An 18,859-nucleotide genomic window follows, 5' to 3' on the forward strand; every position below is an offset into this window, starting at 1 on the left:
AAACTGACTGCATACGGCTCTGACCTTTTACACAAATTCTCCTGAGCTGTGACAGCCTGCTACTGTATTGCAGATGGAATGTCACATGGCATTCCTTCTCCTTGTTCAGAAAGACAATAGCACTAACATTTCAGTAACTTTTATTCATTGCAGAATGGTCATTTAACAGAATCGTGACCACCCTTGGGTGCAGCTACATTCTAAAGCTTATTAAAAGCACATGGAGCTTGACTAGGAAGCAGATTTTCCTCCATGCTCCTCTTGCACTACAGAAACACAACCCAGCTACTTTCTAAAAAGTATGATTGAGGTGACAATGTAAATGAGCAATTCCAGTCCCAAAAGCAAATGTTCATAATTTACAATACTCCTGTGTTTTCCTTCACGTTTCAAGTTTCATTAACTACAGGTGACATGTTGGTCCTCCCTTCCCTTTAAATTTGAATTTAAACCCTTTTCTTAAAATCCAATGCACCTCCTTCCTTAAACAAAAATTGCTAAAATTATGGCAGACCCCCCCCCCCCCCAATGTTAAACACAGCTTCCCGGTTCTTTATAACTGATTTGTCACTTGAGGGACTCCACATTGAAGAGGATTCCATCAAAAATGCCCTCCACTACACTAGTGGAAATATGTGCTTTGAGCTCTCCAGCATCTCTCAGCGTCTTCGAGCAGTCCGTGTAGATCTTCTCCTAGAAACTGCTGGTTTGCGTCCCGTTGCTGGCTTCTCGTCGGATACAGCCTCCTCTACCTCCTCCTCCTGCTCTCCGGCAGTTAACAGCACTTCCCCATCCATGCCCTGGAGGTCGCGTGGGCCTAAAGCTGTTAGCTGGGGGTTCGCGTCCACTTCATCTTTGCATTTAGGTGAGGAAACGCCTGAGAGTTCTGAGGTCTCAGGTCCAGCCATGTGGTGTTGCTCTCTGGGGCCCAAAGACAGACCACCAGTGCCCTCACTGGAGCAGGACCTTGCTGTAGTTTGTCTTACAGCTGAGGACGTGGACAGAGGAGTACTGTGAACATTTACACTCTCAGATTGTAATATTTCACCTTTATTAGTGCCATGCCACTCTTCTAGCATGGCATGAGGACTGAGGGTGGGTATATGGCTCTCTACGGGTGCTGAGTCAGAAGTCAATGGGTTGTCAGTCACTTGACCTCTGCCCTTATCTTCCAGTATGCTGGTGGCTCCATCTTGCCCTTTAAGGTCTCTGTGGTCATCCACTGTGCTGTTACAGTTTCCATCTTCAACTGTATCCTCTGCAACACCATCTCCCTGGTTTCTTAGGGCTCGATACTTCTGTTCCAGATAAAGAATTATATATTGTTTAAGATTAAAAATTGTATGTACATTATATGTAATATATAATCTAGTTAAGTGCATTAAGTATGAGCCCTTTTTGAATCAATCCAAGAGAAAATTGTAGACTTTACTAGCTGCAGACCTATAAGGTATAGATTCAAGTTCCCTCCAAAATACTTTTCACAACACATACACAATTTAGCTCATCTATCCAACTGAGGATCCACATTGTCATCTGCTACAACTGCTTATCTGCTTACAGCAATGTGATCTCTCTTGTACTACATATAGTCATTAATTGGAGCTTATTTACAAATGCAGTAAATATACAGAAAGATACATTATTTGTAAATGCCAAGTATTCCTTATGAACTTCTGGTCTTAAAGCAGCTAAGATGTACTTTACAGACACAGTCATTATCTACTGAAATGACAAAGTTTGTTTACTCTATATTCTTTTGAGTGCAAAACAAGGCTGGTGCATGTGATCCAATGCATGGCGCTACTGTATAAATGTTTATCTGCAACCTTTTACTCAGAAGTCATCTTGATTCAAATGCTGTTTTCCAACAAGCAATGTTGTTGACTTGCACGGTGGCACAGCGAGTAGCACTGCTGTCTCACAGCACCTGGGTGGTGCGAAAGAACGTGGGTTCGATCCCCGCTCAGTCTGTGTGGAGTTTGCATGTTCTCCAGGTGTTCCAGTTTCATCCCACAGTCCAAAGACATGCTGTTCAGGTTCCCCCTTAGTGTGTGTGAGTGTGTTTCATTGATGTATGGATGAGTGACCCCTTGTAGTCTATCTAGCAACGTAGTCACCTTGGTGAATAAGGCATGTGGGCTAGTAACAAAAGCATCTGCTAAGTGAATAAATGTAAGACACAATAAGAGCCTTCTTATAACTGCCATCATTATTAAAAACTACATTCATCTTTTTCCTCAGACAAGACATGCGTTCAGCACAGTTAAAGAGCGTGGTTTTGTGAGTGGTATGACTGTTCATAGTTCCCTGAACCTTTCATACTTATTATACTATATGACTGCTGCTGCTGAGACGAACACCAACAGAGAGTAGTTCAAGCTGTGTGTACACATCTACGGTTTTGTGAAACTCCGAAGTTCATCTGCTCTGGAGCATTCAAACCGAAATCTGGGACCACACTGATCATTACTTTGTCTTGAATACAGGGCCTGGATCCTTCAACCTTGGACTACCTGGTCTACTTGCTTTTTGTGTTACCTACCTGCAGGTTCTGAAAGTGCATGAGAGACTTGCAGTGAGAGAGTCTGGCTGTGGACTCAAAGTGGTAGAACTTGTGACAAAGCCTGCAGAGGAACCCAGCCACCGGGACAACAAAGCTGGAGCCTGACCAACAGGAAAAAAATACAGAATAAGTGAATGAGAACCCTTGCAGGCTCCATAAGATAAGGAATCAAAGACAGTCATGTTAAAGTGATTGATTCAGTACTGACAGAATATAGAGTCAGTTATCCACCTACCCAGCGCAAAAAAAAAAAATGCATGATTTATGTTTAAATCTCAATTCATGATATTGCAAAGCTGTCAAAAAAATATTGTTAATGTTACACTGTGAAATTGCCAATAAATTAATAGTTGAAGCCTAACATTGTAGCACTGAAGAAAATGTATGCTTTCAGTGTTGGAAATAGTGTTTTGAATTAACAAAACTCCCTATTTGTTCATTCCAATGCAAGAAACTCACCGTACTGAGTGTCTGCATCATACTGCTCACCATCTACCATGTCTTCCAATGCAACCTCCTTATGGGTGGACTGCCCTGCCTGCCAAAGTAAATTACACATTGAAATATTCCACTTCTTTCCATTAAATTACTAGGCTAGCAATTCTGGCTGTGTATAGTCTGTACAGAGCAATCCATAACAGTAACAACATGAACCCCCTTTACCTGGCCTTGGACCTCTTCATCCCCTTCTTCTTCCTCATTCAGCTCTTCTTCATAGTCTTCTTCTCCTTCAAAACAGCCCACTGCATCAACAGTGATCAGCTCCTCCAGAACCTCAGGGCCACCCTCTTCCCGCAGCTGTAATGTGACAACAGTCACTAAATGTCACTCAAGTCAGGGAAAGAGGCAGGACATACTCCAGTGTTTATTATTACTTCCAACAAGTGACCTATCAGTAACGGAGAATAACTTGGGCAGCCTGACCTCCTCCACCCTCTGCTTGTGCTCTGGAGACTTCATATGCTCCACAAACTTGCGGGGTGTTCTGAAGTGCCGTCTACAGACAGTGCAGAAGGGTCGTGAGGAGTGCTTGGAGAGCTGGATATGAAGTAGAGAAGAAGGAAGATCAAAAGACAAGCTTCCCAGATTGCAACAAACACCCTAATATAGAACCTACTTCCTGAATATGTCTGACACATTTCAGGGCTTGACATGCAATGTGATTTTATTAAAATCAAAAATGTCAGCATGACAGCAGTTCCCACATATATTTGGCCTGGAGAAGCCCGTACAACTACATATCGTTTTTGCGGAAACTTTGTGGATTTTCCTCTGCCCCGAACTTGGTGTGATTATATCAACTTCCATCTTTCTTTCATTCCTCACTCACCTTGTGCTCCTTTGTCCTTCGGTGTTCAATGAGGTCCCCAGAGAAATGACTCTGGCAAGTGGCACACCATCGCTGGAGGTTGGGCCTTTTCTCTCTGTAGCACACCACATCAGACCACATGGTAGAGTGAGGCTGAGGCCCACAGTTCTACAGATTTCTGCCTCCTTACAACTTCCACAAACACATCAACAGCTTCAGCTCTTTTTCTGTCAAGTATCATAGTCAAGCACCCTCAGAGCGGTGCTTTTGTCACGCTTGTCAACCTAAAATGCTGAAAAATCTAATCACTTTGAGGCTTTGTGGCCATGTCACAAAAAGTATTATTAAAAGCGAATCCCTGAATACATCACAACCTATTACATAAATGAAACCTCTGATGCATTTAAAGAGTGCAGTGTAAGAAACTGAAATACAGGACTGAACAATCCTGCATCCTGACCCATCTTTGCGTGCTCCCTGCAATGACTCCTGGACACGTGGCAGCAAAGTGACCAGGCAGGCGTTACTCATGTGCTGGATCTCCATCATTCGTTGCTGGTGCGTCAGGCCATTCATGTGGCTCTGGAAGTTCTGCAAGCAAGAGGAAAGTGTTACCAACTCAGAGACTGACAGTGACACATGGAATGAACAAACTTCTGTATGATCTGAGCAATTATTTTACTTTTATTTCACATTCTTAACATTTGTGTGATATACTAGAGTGTACTCAACTGGCCCAACATACACTTTTTCCATTGGTTTCCCCCCTCATTTTTTAATCAACTGGTAGTACAACGCAGGGTTGCAGTAGCCCAGAACAAACCCTGGAAGCATAGAGTGGGGGGCAGGGTATAGTGTGGACAGAAGACCAGTCCATAACAGGGAAATCACTCACATTCACAGAGTAAGGGGGCTAATCAATTGTTGAAAATGGAATCAAGTCAAATGAATTTTTAAATTCATTATAGTTTTATATGAGGTTTTTACAGAAACTTTACCTTTTAGAAGGGTTTTTCTACAGGATATACAAACAAATTGAATAACAGACTTACATTTACATTAATTCGCTTAGCAGATGCTTTTCTCCAAAGTGACTTCTGGTCCCAATTATGTTTGTAAGTTCAGGATCCAAAATATAAGCAAAAGTACATTTTAGTTCTCTCTACTACTACTGTACCTGCTGGTTGTGGCAAGTGATGTTGCAAATATAGCAGAAGAACTTGTTGGCACCCTCTCGGCTAGGGTCCTTGCTCTCACCCTGGGTACCTGCAGTACCTGCTGCAGGGCCACCCAGCTCTTCCAGCCCCGTGCTAAAAGCTCGGCTCTCATTACTTTGCTGGATAGTAACTTTTAAGGATGCTCCCACTCCTAAGACCTGCCCAGGAACAAGGAAGAAAATGCAAACAAAACAAGAAAACAGTTGCCTGACTTTTGGAGCCTTATGGGCCTTTGACCCCACAATCCAGTCGCATGGCATCATCACCCAACTTACCTCAGTTGCCCTGCTTTCTTCCACAAATTCCACAGCTTCTGTGCCAGCAGCGCTTCCTCCCTCCTCTAGGAGGCAGTCTATTATACAGGAAATAATTAAATTACAAAGTAAGGGTAGTGGCTAGAAACAAGAGTGACTGAATAAATACACGTAAAAACAGGCACACAGACTCATGGACGCAACACAAGTACCTCCAGGTTCTGTCTCTTCTTCTAGGCCGTCATAATTTGACCTTGGACCATCAGCCACTCCTGAAGGCTCCTCAACCTGAGCCTCTTGCCTAAGGGAAAAAGAGCAGACCAATTCTTGTTCAGAGTTAAATAAGGATAATACAGAGAGCTTGTCCTTCTGTTCTCAGTAGTTTACATAGATTTACTGAAGGTCAGTAAAAGCATGGTTAATTGTTGGGGGAAATTAAGAATTTTGTACTTGATATAGAAAACTACAAATATTTTTAAATGTGTAAGACAATAAGGTGACTCTTCATAACAACACTGACCTCGATGCAAGGAAAAATGCAGTTTGTAGTATCTGGTTCTTTAGAAGCTTACCCTTCGGTCCTCTGTTTCTTCAAAGCAGGCTCGCCTTCCTGCTGTTTGGAGGACTGACTGTCACTGTCAAGTGCCTCTGCTACTTCCTCTGTGTGGTGAGAAAACAACAAATACCAATACTGGTACTTGGTCTCCCTGCAGGATGAACCCTAGGCTGGACTTCAGGAACTGTGCTATACAGTGTTTAGCTGGTAAGAAGTTTAAAACCTGAACAAATTCCTGAGACCAAATACAGGACAACTATACATGGGCAGAAAACTAAGGAGGGAATTCACTGTATCCCACCTGTACTGACAGCTCTTTCATTAGATTCTCCCTCTGAGCTGCTTCCTCCAGGTTGGGCATCAGTGCGTCCCAGCTCTCTCTGCTCACTCTCACGTTTCCTCTCCGGAAGGCGAGCAGTAAGGTCCTACAGTGACAGTATCAGTTATGGAACCTACTGTTTGATGGTATACACTGGCTCTGACAATTACCCTTAAGAAAAGTACTAATTAAAGTTCAGGTAATATTACACGAATAAAACCATGTACAGGTGGTCCCGGATTTACAACGGGGTTACGTTCCCCGAAATCAGTCATGAGTTGAAAATATCCTAAGTCGAAAATGCATTTAATACACCTAATACACACTTCTGCGCGACAGAATGGGAGATGTGGATTGCTGTGCAGCATCACAAGACAGTATCGCTCTGCATATTGCTTGCCTGGGGGGAAATCAAAATTCAAAATTTGAAGTACGGTTTCTATTGAATGTCTATTGCCAGCTCACCACCATAAAGTCGAAAAAAAAATTGTAAATCAAACCATTTTAAGTCGGGGACCACTTGTACTTCAGCCTCTTAAAAACAGGGTTAGGCTAGTATTTCAGTCTAGGCTTTTCCAGCACACTAAAGTCCAGTTTTTAACAAGATGGTGCTCTATTTTGACGATTTACCACTGTATCAAAATTTGCAGCGTGTATTTAACAGTTTCTTAGTATTGTGATGATTACACAAAAAAACAAAACCAACAAGATAAAAATATATGCTTCTCATAACAGGGCTACAATATCAGAATCTCTGCTGCAAACCTTTGATTCATACTGTCACTAGTTCAAAGAAGCTCACTTTACGGTAAACAGAAATAAAATCAATAATAAAGATGGAGCTACCTTGTTAAAATAGCGTGTATGTGGGTGGTAGTGGCGTGGAGGGAATCCCATGTGAGGTGTCTTGATAGCCACACCCATAGGAGCTGGGCCAAGGAGAGAAGGCCTTGCCCCAGCTGGGAAGAACTGTGTAAACTGCTGCCCAGCCACTGCAAAGCCCCTCAAGTTTCCTGCAAAGCACAAAGAATACAATTACCATATCTATAATGCATAGACAAGAAAAACTGCAATAAATAAATAAAAATGACTTTCTGCCATTCATTCTGCCATAAAGAAATTCATCAATCAACTGGATGAACAACTATCCTGGATGGTAGACAGAAGCAGCTTTTACCTTGCATCTGCTGCATCAGCAGGGCCCCCTGAAGCATGGGATTTGTGGCAATGATGGTTGCAGGGGTGGCAGAGCACAAGTTGACCATACGAGGAGGTGGAGGGGGTGGAGGTGGTGCTGAGGCTGCAGCAGCCAAGGGCCTGTTTGGAATAGTAAGAAACCTTGATGTCACACAAACAATTTATAAGTTTGATTAACTATATTCATGACGGAGAAGTAACTTAACATTAATTTAAAGAAATTTACACTGCAACATTGAGGAAAATAAGAAAAAAACTTCTAGGACAGAGATATTCCAATCTGTGAGCATATATGACTAAAGGACCTGGTCAAAAGGATGACTGACTGAGTGCCTGGAAGTTCAGAACCTAGAAAAGCTCAAAGGATTCAGAGCAAAACACGGTATATTGGTCACATTTCTACGCAATATCACTCTAAAGTCTGTTTAGAGTGCACAGGGTGTCCTTAGTAACTTTTACCACTCACCACTGATCCTGCTAGTTGTGCTGGGCTGAATGTGACTTGATTCACAATTAAATAAATGGTGTTCTGAGGAGAATGGATCTAATGGTTTGTGTAGCTTGTAAGCTCTTCAGAACTGATTTCAAACAGTTTTTATATCAAATGCAGTTAACACTTCCACAATCTCTTCTTTCCCAATCTCACTTCTATTTAACAAATTAAATGTGTATTTCTCCCTACATGCTGTATAAATGGATTGACAAAACACATTACTTAAAAACCAATCAGCGAAAAACACCAATGTGAAGAGTGTGGTTAAATTTAAACTGCTGTGATTACGTGGATTAAAAAAAATTGAAAATTATACAAAACAGAAATTACAATGAACTGCCATGAAATTGCTATCCCAGTCATGAACTGAGTTTATGCACCAACACAAACCACAAGACAATTCATGTAGTAGTGCTACGTAATTCTTATTACTAGAGCACTACCTGACAAGGCAATTCTCATAATGCAGTTACTTAAAACACTATTTTGAGCTATATGTAAAGTATCATTTGCAGTAAAATGGTAAACCAAAAAAAAAAAAATCATTTGTAATGATATTGTCTTTCAACAGAATTCTGACACAATGCATTTTATAATTTTAACATTTACAATACATGAGACTTCCCCTTACAGTTTAAAAACTTTGACCACTTCTGGTAAAACTTTCACTTTACTGGTTATTATAAACGATAAAGACTCAATTTATGATTTGCTTACAAATTTGGGCACACACCTATGAGAGAACAGTTAAACTCATAAAAAGTACCTATATGAGAAAAGCCTGTACATGGGAGGCACAAAGAGGGGAAATATAAAAAGTTGAGTCATACTGTACAAATGCACACTTTGTGCAGGAAGTAAGACACTAGTAGCTTGCATGTTCACAGTAAACTGTAGTCAAAGAGCAACCTCAATTGAGAATGTGGAATACACTGAGCACAAGAAATATATCATTAACATTCATTTTTTCTTACCATTATCTAATCATTAGTGTGTAACCTTTAATACTTTATTCTACCAATTTTATAAGTTAATGTGAAATTGCAAGCAAGAGGAGCAGAAGGCAGTAAACATGTTTTCTCATTGTGGTACAAACCGCACACAGTACTTTCCCTGTAAAAGATATTTATCGAAGTGCTCACCCAGTTTCCCTAGTTTTGTGAACTGAATGATGTATATTTAGAAAATTCATTATATTGGAAGGGTTAAAGTGTCTTCTAGGAAGACTTGACCACAAATAAAGAGCAACATATATAGAAATCACCATACGGAGGGGGCCAGCTGTATTTACTTGTAATTATTGGACAGAAATACAGACACACACTGACTGAAATCGCTTGTCCCAAGTGGGGTCACGGTGAGCCGGAAGCCTAACCCAGCGACACAGGGCGCAAGGCTGGAGGGGACGCCAGTCCGTCACAAGGCACCCCAAGCAGAACTTGAACCCCAGACCCACCAAAGAGCGGGACCCGGCCAAACCTGCTGCACCACCGCACCCCCGCTGACAGAAATACAATTTGCAACAAATCCTATGAGTTAGCGCATAAATGCTTACAACTTGCTCCAGTTAGAGAACCCAGTTTTCATGATGACCTGGTTTGAGTCATGTGAAACACAACCAAACAAATGAACTTGGACCTCAGTGAAACCAACACTTCACATCCTACAGACTTGAGATTTTACTGCTTTATTATGGTCCTTCCAAGTGGGATTTTTTTTTAATGGTGAACACTTTTCATGAAGAAGTCCCTCTCATCTGAGTCAGCTTGCATATCAAAAACTTCAGGAGTGCACCACTGACATCCGGCAACATAATATGCGTGGTGGCACCTGAACGCAGTAAGGGGGAGTGAAATGAGATGCTTCACCCAGTGACAAGACATGATCTACCCCTGCAAATCCTTCAAGCATTTGACTTGTGTGGTAGGCAAGCTTTTGCTTGCCCTTTGCGACCTGATGCTGCTCGTTTCCCCATTAAAGAGCCTGCCACCCCACCAAAGAAAGGCCATACACCTGTGCATTGGAACTAAAGAATGACTCATGTATGACTTCTTTATAACTACAAGCATGTACACTAAGGGAATGGCAACAACAAACCCAAAATCTTACTTAAACAGCATTATGAATTACATAAACAGGACTGTAGTTATCAAACCCACTGTACACTACAGGGAATTCCACAAAACACCATTCACATTGTCCAAAATTAACTTGTGTTTACATCATGCAGCACTCACAGTAACTGTCAATGTCAGCTATGTGCCATGTGTCGAAAGCGATGCTTTTACATTATTTTTAGACACAGTGTGTGAAAATGCACAGTACTAACTAACTAGTACGGGGTGAAGTGAGGCCAGCGAGGCGTTTAGGCCCGCCTACATCCCCGCGCTCGCCTGAGCGCCTTACCGGCCTGCTTGGTGGTGGTGGGGCAGGTGGTGGGAGGAGGCCGCGGGCAGCGGCGGCGGCGGGGGCGGAGGTGGCGGCGGGGGAGGGGGCTGCTGGTGCTGGAAAAGCTGCTGGAGCTGCCGCAGGTGCTGGTGGAGTTGCTGCTGCTGCTGGTGGTGGTGGTTGAACATGATGTCGTTGGTTGGTTTATTAAATTAATGTGGTCCTCGTCGATAAAAACGCAGCTCGCTGAGGAAGATATAGACATAATGATAATCCGCGTACTACATAAACCTCTTATAACTCAAGCCTCCTGGAAGGACGAGCCCTCCGCCGAGGAGAAACAACTGACAGAGACGATCGTTGCTCGGAATTAAACAAGAGTCTTTATAAAAACGTACTTTAACATTTAACAAACAATTCAACTTCTTTTTAAAAACACATCATCATGATCATCATCCCCACAGGAGGAGGACTCGTGCGTGCGAGTGTGACTGAACAACGAACGTGCGAATGATTCATGTTGTACTGCAGAGAAGAGTCGCTGGCCTGTTGCTAACACGTTAGCTGGTTTAATTTATAACCTTACTAAGCTAACAGTAAGCTAACAGTAAGGTTATAAATTAAACCAGCTAACGTGTTAGCAACAGGCCAGCGATTCTCTCTTTGCAGCACAACATGAATCAACAAACGAGGAAATAAAACTGATACCGCCACATTTTGTCTGTATAACTCGTGAATTTCGCCTTACTAATGGTAACTGTCACTAAGGCCTTTAGTCGCGGTAGTCAATGAAAATAATCACGCAGCGCGCCGCGGTGTGACTGGCCGTGTTGTTGACACAGCACAGCTAGCGGTCCGGGACCACGCCGCAGATTCAACACAACGACGGCCTCGCACATTTAACTTTGCCTTCTCCTTAACGCAGCAGCGGCGCCCTCACGCCTGCAACAAGAAAACGAACCTGTTCCAGTCACCAAGGCCCTGACGTTTACAACGGCCAGTTGACGACAGGCTTTATTTTTTCACCAAGCACTGCTCTGCGCTTGACTATGAAAGGGACGCCTGTGGCGAGACAGTGTCGTATTTCCGCACACTGCCCCCAGCGGCTCGGAAGATGAACTGCATGAGTTTAAACGCAACGTACGTGGGATAATGCAGCGCAGCGCAGCGCTGTAATGTACACAAGGAAGTAAGCCGAGAAATACTGCATTAGGATATTTTATTTATATTTGCACAATACAATTCTGACAGACACATGGTTCGCTTATAATTTTACACATTTCTATCTGCAAGGACAATTATTTTCTATATCATTTAAATATGGCATATATTTGGCGTGTAATACCAATTTAATGAAGCGATATTTCGTTGCAGCTAAGTTCAGTTAACTGTTCACTATAAATATAGATGTTATAAACACGAAATGCAGTACAGCACCCACAAGGAACTTCTGGTATTTGTTTGCAGGGTATTAATTCAGTACCATGGACAGTTCGAATATTATTATTCACGTGCCTCATTGCATGTTTTAAACTTTAAGAAGTGTATTTCCTACATACTCGAGTAAAGTGGGTAAAACAACTTTCGACAGTCTGCTTTTTTATTGACTTGTTTTAAGCAAATGATGATTCCTCAATAATACCTCATACTGCATGTGTGTTACCTGCCTGTTGCTGCCGATCATAACGTCGTAGAGGTAAAAACGCAGAAGAGAACATGATATGAAATTAATAACGTTCATGATGTCCGAAATATCAATTGTCAGAAAACTGTTTTATCTATAGTTCACAAACGTATTTATACCAGTCAGTCAACGGAGTGAGCTTACCTGTTACGGCAGGATAAGTGACACACAGGTTGGAAATACATTTCCCAGCATCACCGGCAACGTGGGTGTGCGCTTGCGCAGTGCGACCTTGCGCCCCCGCGTGGCTCAGCGCGTACATGACTACGCAATTGCCTTCTCATTTACCCGATCGCAGGCAGAACTACGAGCGTAAGTCGTTGTCCTTGCAGGCGGCGCAGCGGCATCGGCTGGAAAGGCAGGCGGCGCCTGTTTAGTCGACGCGAGGAAAAGACTGAGGAAGGCCAATGAGGCTGCCTGTGAAAGGGAAATAGACGGCGCGAGTCCTCCATATATTGATCCGACTGGAATCCGATCAGGAGGGGATAGGGCTCCGCGAGGGCATCCCCCCTCTCCGCTAATTCCTTGCACTGTGAGAGCGGCGACACTCCTCTGGACAACATGGGCAACCGGGGGATGGAGGAGCTCATTCCTCTGGTGAACAAGCTGCAGGATGCCTTCTCGGCCATCGGGCAGAATGCGAACCTGGACCTGCCGCAGATCGCCGTGGTGGGAGGACAGAGCGCGGGCAAGAGCTCCGTGCTCGAGAACTTCGTGGGCAAGTCAGTGATCCCGTCTCCTCCTCATCTCCTGTCATCGCCTCCTCCTCCTCCTCCTCCTCCTTCTTCCATACTGTCACCATACCGCTTCACACTCTTCCAGTGCTTCCCATTTATGCTGTCACCTCCTCTCATACTGTATGCTGTATAAATATACTACACAGTGTCTTCATCAATAATATGCTTTAATATAAATGATGGAAGAGAAAAACACCTTCGCGTCTACAGGCGATGCCATCTGGAAAAAAATCCATTCTCATGTATTTTAATATCACGGTTACGATGTAGCACGATTGTATTTTTTATCCCGACTCGAAAAATATGAGGGAAATAGGTCGATTTTAAACACACACCCCCGACATGCATGTATTTGCTGGATCATGAGTCAGTCAGTGTGCTGTTGCATTTTTGTACTCCGCAGTCTGTGTGTGTGTGTGTGAAATATATCCACGGTCGTTCATAGCCAGATGTGATGCACGCGGCGGATTTTCAAAGCGAAACGCCGATAATGCCGAACCTGTGTGTGTGTGTGTGATGAAATATGATGTGTCCATTTCAGGAAGGATGTGTGTTCATTCTGCAGCTGTGTCCTTCCGCGTGATGTAGCACACACTGACACACACACATCCGTCGTACACACCAACACACACGGTCCTTAACCACCAGTGGATCAATATGAATGTGATGGACACGGAACCCGGGTGTCCTATTGTTCTGTATTCAGTGTATGTGTGGTGTGTGTGTGTGTGTGTGTGTGTGTGTGTGTGGTGGGGAGGGGTGTTCGGGAACCAGTCAGTCTGCGGGGAGGAACCGTCTCTGTCTAATGGGCAATTACTGGTTTGTGTGTGTGTGTGTGTGTGTGTGTGTGTGTGTGTGAGTGTACCCAACACGGGCCTGTGGATCTCATCTCACACATCGCAGCTGCTGCCATTTTGTTGTTGCTCTAACGCAGCTCCCTGTGCACCGCTGACACACACACACACACACACACACACACACACACACACACACTGTATACCCAGTGCTGTACCGCTCGCTCTCCCGTGGCAGACCTTGTCGCGCGCGGCTCCTTCGCACTGAGCGCTTCGTGACCTTGCCATGGTGGTGCAGCGTGTGTGTGTGTGTGTGTTTGTGTGTGTGTGTGTGTGTGTGAGCCCCTGGTGAATGACGAGCAGTGACAGCTCCGCAGTCAGTCACTGGATCCAGTGCGGTCACTCTCCGCAGTGGCTGCAATCAGATCACGGGCTGTGCAGTGCGATCTGGGCACTGCCAACACTGTGCTGCCAGCATGGAGGATACACCTTAGTCATATAAATATGCCTCTTTTCATATACACATCACAATCCAAAATGTAAATATGTATACATTATATACACCCATACATGCTCTTGTCTTGTAAAGGCTGTACTTATTATGATTTTACAATTAACTCAAGCATATTTTTTAGTTCTTTAGTGTTGCAATAATTATGAGTAAATGCATAAATTACTGTTATTTATCCAATAACAGACAGCAACAGAAATAATAATTAACAATAATAATAATAATAATAATATGGGACAAACAGTCGTTGGCAATGTATGCATAATAATAATAAAATGTTAATAATAATAATAATAATAATAATGGATATGGTGATGATAATAGGCTAGCGGTAGGTAATCCTGCAAGGAGGCCCGTGCTGCGGTGCTGTTGGCCCCGATGCTGTCCATCAGCGTGACAGTGAACTGAGGTGTCTCTAGCAGGGTACATGTCACACACACACAGGATGCCTGGACATTTTTTGGTTGTGTTCAGCTGCATTTATTCACACCGTTACATGTCTCAGCTTTATTATTTCATACAGGTGCAGTAAATCTATGACATATTTGTTAAACACTTGTGACTCTGCCCAAATAACTTACCAATTTATTCCTTAACCCACCTTAAACACTTAATTGAAAGATCACCTGAAGTATTTATTTCCAACATTTCTTTTTATTTAACTTACTAGCAGGATTTTATGCAAAATAAGCCCATTAAGTTATTTAGACTAATAGCATGTTTTTTATGAAAATGGGAACGTGTCATTTCATTTGCGTTGCTAATGGATGGAACTTCTTTGAATGCTTAATCAGGCTTATTGAATTTCACCTCAAAATGATCCATTATGATGATTATGCAAATGTTTTATTAATTTTTGGCCATATTTCTGGAGGAGTGTGGCAGTATTTTTGAGGTAAAGGTTTTACACAGGTAAATATATGTATTTACTAATTTACTCCAAGGTCAGTACTGATTATCTAGGGATTGTCTTTGGAGATATATATTAGATACTGAAAACTGGTTTAAGACGTATTTTATTTATTACATGAAAATTTCCTGAATGATAACGAATGCAAGTCTCCCGTAGATGTGTAGCGGCCGAAGGGTGTGTGGGCTGCCCTTGTCCTTAGGTCTGCTCACGGTTATTTCTTGAGAGCATGGTCAGCCTGTTAGACAGCGTCACCGCTGAAGTGTTTGGTTGCTGATGTCGGTGGTCAATGCATCACTATGACAGCAATTGATGGTTATAAACGGGCGCATCTGCTGCTCTCTGCTGATTCCACCCTGGAGAACGCATTTCAGGTGGCAATATTCGTGGCTGTCTGGGAGGGTGACAAAGCGGAGCTAGTCTCTGGTGGACTCCCTGCCGGAGGCCCTGCTCTTCCTTCGGCTACTCTCTTCCTCTGAAACATGAAGCTTCGAGAAAAGCCCATGAGTATCAGCTTGTAGGCTTGGTGATATTGTAGAAATAATTTCAACTCCACTTCAGAAAATACGCACATGCTATCCGTGGGATTTCTCCCTGTGTGTGTTATATTATGTGTTCATCTCTTTTTTCTTCACGGTGCATTTAAAAAACCCTTTTGTGCAATGTGTGTGTGTGTGTGTGTGTGTGTGTGTGTGTGTATGGAAACAATGCTCACAGTTGGCACAATGGATGGTTTCAGGACCCAGGACAGCTCTTATGAAAGGCGGCTGAGATAAGTTCATTAATTTATATTTAGTTGCTTGATTAATAAATGTCATGATACAGGCTTTTTTTCTCATCGTTTTCTCACTTAACGTTCATAGGCTAGAAATTTAGGACAAGGAACTTGTTTGATGAGAAAATTCCATTTTTTTAATCAAACAATTGACTTTATCAATTAATTTATTTCTCGCCCTTCGCAGTGTATGTTCAGAAACACTGCAAGATAATATTGATAGATATACAGTGTGGCGCAAATATGAGGCAAAATATAAAGACAAGAAATGGCAGAAATCTGTGTGAATTGCATCCTCTTGAAGGAAAATGCAGTGCGGTTTGAATCTTCATACAAACATATTTCACACGAAGACGGTTAGGTTATAGATATATCCTAAAACGGCTTATTGTCCGAGTTCTGAAACAATGCAGTTTGTAGCCCTGTGTTTGTCGATGTGTGTTAGTGTAAGAGAAAAATGAAGCGCCCAGATACTGCTGAGCCATGTATTAGTATCACTCAGATAATCTATCGATAATGTATTGACATACTGACTCTAACTGTTGGGCTGCTGTCCAAGGAAAACAGCTATGCAGAGTTGCAACACAACTGTGTGTGTATTAATTTCCATTACAGTTTTCTCCCTCTGCTTAGTAATTTGCTCATTTAGTGATTTTATGATGAACTGCACTATTTATGCATTTCTGCAGTTGACAGCATGAAGAATACATCTCTACACATTAACACAAATCTGTGTTCGTGTGGTTCAGCTGAAGCAACAATCCTGCACAGGGATGCACGGCACAGTGATGCTCTCACACATACGCACTCGCATTTCTTGCGCCGGTGTCTTAGTGTTTAGGCCTGCTGCTCTTTTTCTGCAATCTGACGTGGGCTCCTTCACCAATACCTCCCATATAGGAGCTCCTGCGTGTCGATAATGCACGTTCGCATGTCCCAAATGGCTGCTCCATATGCCACTGTTGGGGTGGGGGGTTGGGGGGGGTCCTGCAGTCAGTGCCATCTGTCTGAAGGAGAATGTCACCTGTGGGTGGGACTGGCCTTTCAACAGTTAATTTCCGTCAACATTTTTCATTTGGTATTTACTTAACGAACAACTGACGGTGTACTCAGTCAGCAACCCTTAGTATTTGTTTATTATTGAATAATGTCTGTGTTTTTTCAGATAAAAATTTTTTTTTGTACAAAAAAAAACTCTAAAATTAGCTTTTTTTTATGCTGCCCTGTAATATTTCAAAGAGCTGAAACTGCTGATATTCATTTCTAATGATATGTATTTGCAGCAATGGGGGTGCGGTGGCGCAGTGGGTTGGACCACAGTCCTGCTGTCTGGTGGGTCTGGGGTTCGAGTCCCGCTTGGGGTACCTTGCGACGGACTGGCGTCCCGTCCTGGGTGTGTCCCCTCCCCCTCCGGCCTTACGCCCTGTGTTGCCAGGTAGGCTCCGGTTCCCCCGTGACCCCGTATGGGACAAGCGGCTCTGAAAATGTGTGTGTGTATTTGCAGCATTCGCCAATCATCAGTCATTTCTGAATTAAACACAGCATATGTTCTGAATTGGGGGACGCGGTGGCGCAGCGGGTTTGACCGGTGCCTTGCTGTGTGGCGGTCCTGGGGTTCGAGTTCTGCTTGGGATGTGCAGCGGCCCTGTCCTTTTCCCTGTGTTTGCCTCCCCCGCCATGCAGAGGAAGGACCTGGCAACCTGCCTCCGTTCCTCCCTTTACTTGCCTTGGAAACCACGCTGTGGGTCGGCTCCGGCTCGGCACCTTGCATGCATGTTCTGAATTATAAGAAATTTTGATGATTATAATGAGTTATTTTGAAGAAACAGAAACAGCCGTATGTAGTGGTACATTCTTAATGGAGCTGATGGAGTCGAAAGCAGTGGATATATTCAATCCTTCCTAATTTATTGATCTATAGGAGGCAAATAATATGCTTTTTAAATGTAATTAGAACCCATCTTTACATCAGTTCGTTCTGTTTTGTGAATCAAGGTGAAGCAGCGTGTTACAGGTTAACATGAGTGTAAGCACTGTGTGTCTTTCCTGACTCATGTACAGTTAAGATCACCTGGAAAAATATTTAGGTCAGATGCCCATTTTTTTGTCCACAACCGTTGAACAGGTGCCGGATTTTGCTGTTCAGCATAATTAATACGAAGTGATGAGTTTCATTCTTGAGCTTTGCTTTGGATATGAGGAGGTGCTGAGTTTTACTCTTTCAGCAATGTCCTGACCTTTTCAATTTAATTCTCTTGCTTTTACAAGAATGTACCATGTTCTATCCTCAACTCGGAAAATGCTGAAATTAGTGTAGTCTGATTTTCAATTCAATTCAATTTACTTTTATCAAGCTCTATTCTCATGCAGTGACAGAGCACTTTAACACAGGCATAAGGCAAGAAAAACAAATACATCAGATAGAGAAACAAAGAAGACAGTTGACTAATGTCATAAGATAGTTGTCACGTCAGGCCGAGAGAACCGGGACGGAAAGACCCAAGTGTGGAGTTGTTCGTCTGGAGTCAGAGGATCAGGCAACTTCTCGGTATCGGGGACAGGCGGAGGGTCGGTCGATCGGCGGTCGGGGTCACAGTGGGAATCCATGAGTGAGGTCAGGAGACGGAGCGAAGAGTCGGTCGAACGGCGATCGGAGGTGAAACAAAGCTCCGTGAACGTGGTCGAGAAACAAAGCTAGGGGTCAAAACCGGAGAACGTGAACTGAGAGCTGGAGATGAGCGAGGAGTCCCAAGGAAGGGCGGTTGTCCCTGACGAGATTCCGCAGAGGTATGGGAGCTGAGGAGGGTCTTTTAAAGGGTGAGCGGTTAATCAGGTGCTGGAGCAGAGTCAGGTGTTGTCGGGTGAGTTGTGGGCGTGGACGTGACAATAGTACTTTTATAGAGCTATAAGTATGCCTAGTGGCCACGGAGGAAAGGAACAAAAACTCCCAACTGAAAATCGAGGGAGGAAAAAAACCTCTGGGGGTCCAAGGGCCAGTGGTTGCCCACCCCTCCTGGGCATTCTAGATTAAGTAACAATTCTAAGCCAGTTAACAAGCAATAATGATATTGTTACTATATGGTATCTTTGCTCCCCAGCTCAGCATGAAGCATCTTGTCCATCATAGCAGTTGGTCATCATCTTCAGTC

The 18,859-nt window shown here is 43.3% G+C and overlaps 2 protein-coding genes across 8 annotated transcripts in view; one reads left to right on the forward strand and one right to left on the reverse strand.

The window, feature by feature from the left end:
* Positions 1–12,166, reverse strand: LOC108938479 (cip1-interacting zinc finger protein-like). Of its 3 annotated transcripts, none has more exons than XM_029259703.1 (16): positions 12,128–12,166; positions 10,318–10,545; positions 7,399–7,538; positions 7,068–7,234; positions 6,204–6,327; positions 5,919–6,006; positions 5,559–5,647; positions 5,368–5,444; positions 5,053–5,250; positions 4,336–4,466; positions 3,897–3,990; positions 3,491–3,604; positions 3,230–3,364; positions 3,026–3,104; positions 2,546–2,667; positions 1–1,298 (listed from the first exon to the last, which is right to left on the reverse strand). In XM_029259703.1, the coding sequence occupies exons 2-16, from the start codon at positions 10,485–10,487 to the stop codon at positions 660–662; spliced, it is 2,367 nt and encodes a 788-aa protein (XP_029115536.1). In that variant the 5' UTR covers positions 10,488–10,545; positions 12,128–12,166; the 3' UTR covers positions 1–659. The 3 variants fall into 3 exon arrangements, with proteins under 3 accessions (XP_029115536.1, XP_029115534.1, XP_029115535.1); XM_029259701.1 differs by lacking the exon at positions 12,128–12,166 and adding an exon at positions 11,261–11,374; XM_029259702.1 differs by lacking the exon at positions 12,128–12,166 and adding an exon at positions 11,197–11,263.
* A 101-nt stretch (positions 12,167–12,267) lies between these two features.
* Positions 12,268–18,859, forward strand: part of LOC108938589 (dynamin-1-like) — a 45,154-nt gene continuing 38,562 nt past the window's right edge. For all 5 annotated transcript variants that reach the window (XM_029259401.1, XM_029259400.1, XM_018759279.2 and 2 more), the window contains exon 1: positions 12,268–12,705. In XM_029259401.1, the coding sequence (XP_029115234.1) occupies positions 12,545–12,705 (161 nt within the window). In that variant the 5' untranslated portion in view covers positions 12,268–12,544. The remainder of the gene's footprint in view (positions 12,706–18,859) is intronic.

Source organism: Scleropages formosus, chromosome 17 (genome assembly GCF_900964775.1).
Source record: "Scleropages formosus chromosome 17, fSclFor1.1, whole genome shotgun sequence".
In the NCBI taxonomy this organism is placed as follows: Eukaryota; Metazoa; Chordata; class Actinopteri; order Osteoglossiformes; family Osteoglossidae; genus Scleropages; species Scleropages formosus.